The following is a 2190-nucleotide window of genomic DNA, read 5'->3' on the forward strand; positions in this document are numbered from 1 at the left end:
TACCTTCCGTCACCATGAGGTGACACTTCTCCCAGTTTAGCATAAGCTTTGTTTCTACGCACCGCTTCAACATCCTCTCCAAATTCTTCAAACACACATCGAAAGAATCACCATAAACTGAAAAATCATCCATGAAAACCTCCATGGAAGTCTCTATCATATCCTGAAATATGGCGACCATGCAACGCTGAAAAGTAGCTGGAGCGTTACATAACCCGAACGGCATGTGTCGGTACGCATATGTGCCATAGGGGCATGTGAAGGTGGTCTTATCCTGATCCTCCGGTGCGATGGGGATCTGGAAGTAACCGGAAAAGCCGTCTAGAAAACAATAGAATTGTTGACCGACGAGACGCTCCAACATTTGATCTATGAAAGGCAATGGGAAGTGGTCTTTACGGGTGGCATCATTCAACTTTCGGTAGTCGATGCACACACGCCACCCCGTGACCGTGCGAGAAGGGATAAGCTCGTTCTTTTCGTTCATGACAACGGTCACCCCCGCCTTCTTGGGGACAACCTGAGTGGGACTAACCCAAGGTGAATCAGAAATGGGATATATCATCCCTGCATCAAGGAGTTTAAGAACCTCCTTCTTCACTACATCTTGCATGTTGGGGTTAAGCCTCCTTTGGGGTTGCACCACCGGTTTATAATCATCCTCCATGAGTATCCGATGGGTGCAATAGGAAGGGCTTAGGCCCTTAATGTCGGAAAACCTCCATGCAATGGCCTCTTTGTTGGCCCTCAACACATCTAACAACCTCACTTTCTCACTCTCCTCTAACGCAGATGAAATAATAACGGGTAGCTCGGAACCCTCCCCTACCCTCCCCTAAGAAAGCATACTCTAGATGAGATGGAAGTACCTTAAGTTCTAAGGGTGGGGGTTGGGTGGTATCATCACTAACCGCTAAGACATCGGGGATTAAAGGATTCCCCTCTTCTTTAACTTCAACTACACTCTTCGCTTCCTCTTCTACCTTCTCTCCTACCACCAGGTCCGCACCACTAATATATTCTAGGCAATGATCGACACAGGAGATAAACGAATTCAAGAAGTAGACGGAATGGCAAGGACCACTATAGTCATCCGAACCACTCGGGTGGTTCATGGAACGGTCTATCTCAAAAGTAACTCTCTCCTCACTGACCCTAAGAGTGATCTTACCATCGTAAACATCTATGAGAGCTTTCGCGGTACGCAAGAATGGACGGCCTAGTATAACGGGAACTCTCTCATCCGCCTCCATATCAAGAATTACAAAATCGGCGGGAAACACGAATTTGTCTACCTTAACTAGCAAGTTCTCAACTATACCCCTAGGGTATTTAACGGACCGATCGGCTATGGACAATGTCATTCGGGTGGGTGCAAGCTCTCCTAGGTCTAGCTTCTCATAAAGAGAAAAGGGCATCAAGTTGATGCTAGCACCTAAGTCGGCCAAAGCTCTAGTGTTGGTGTTGCTACCGAATAGACAAGGAATGGTAAAAATACCGGGATCGGTAAGCTTTTCGGGAAGCTTATTTAACACCACGGCGGAACATCCCCCATTCAACGGGACGTTAGACAACTTCGCGTATTTAGGCATTGAAGAAACACTAGATAAATGGTCGGAACTGAGATATCTAGGGGGTTTGAATTCGCATAAAAAGGTTGGTTTCCACTTGATCGATTCAGGTCTAACAGACCTTCTTCTCCGGTAATTCTGCAAAAAAGAGCATCGTTAGCCTCGCCAAGGAGAGAAGAGGGTTCTCTCCTTGACCCGACTCCGGTGTGAGAATAAGTATTGCTAATGAAGAAGAAGAAGATGTATTTGAGAAGTGTGTGTAACTTGTGTTCATACCTGATTTTTTTCTTATTTATAGTCGGGAGTCGTTCAAAGGAGGGAAAACCCGTTAGTGAAAAGAAAACGGAAGATGCTAACCCCGTAAGCGGTTATGTTTCCTTCCGTTAATGCTCCTCGATCCGACGTGATAGCACACGTATCGTGGTTTAGATCAAGGGCTAGGGATTAGCCACGTGTAAAGTGACTAAGTGGAGATTATTCTTCATTTTCATGCATTCGTTGTGAATTTAGGGATGACTGATATAGCGACACGTGTCCAGACGGTTGTAACCGTCTTGGTGGTGCACGATTGTATTATTTCTAGAAGATTACTGCTGTAATCTGGTGTGACAACTTATCG

General features: G+C 45.8%; 1 protein-coding gene across 1 annotated transcript; it reads right to left on the bottom strand.

Moving 5' to 3' along the window:
* Positions 1–773: 773 nt before the first annotated feature.
* On the bottom strand, positions 774–1592 carry LOC110888297. The gene has a single exon (XM_022135828.1). It carries the CDS (start codon positions 1590–1592, stop codon positions 774–776), a length of 819 nt encoding a protein of 272 aa, XP_021991520.1.
* Positions 1593–2190: the final 598 nt, after the last annotated feature.

The sequence above is a fragment of the Helianthus annuus genome, chromosome 11, assembly GCF_002127325.2.
Source record: "Helianthus annuus cultivar XRQ/B chromosome 11, HanXRQr2.0-SUNRISE, whole genome shotgun sequence".
In the NCBI taxonomy this organism is placed as follows: Eukaryota; Viridiplantae; Streptophyta; class Magnoliopsida; order Asterales; family Asteraceae; genus Helianthus; species Helianthus annuus.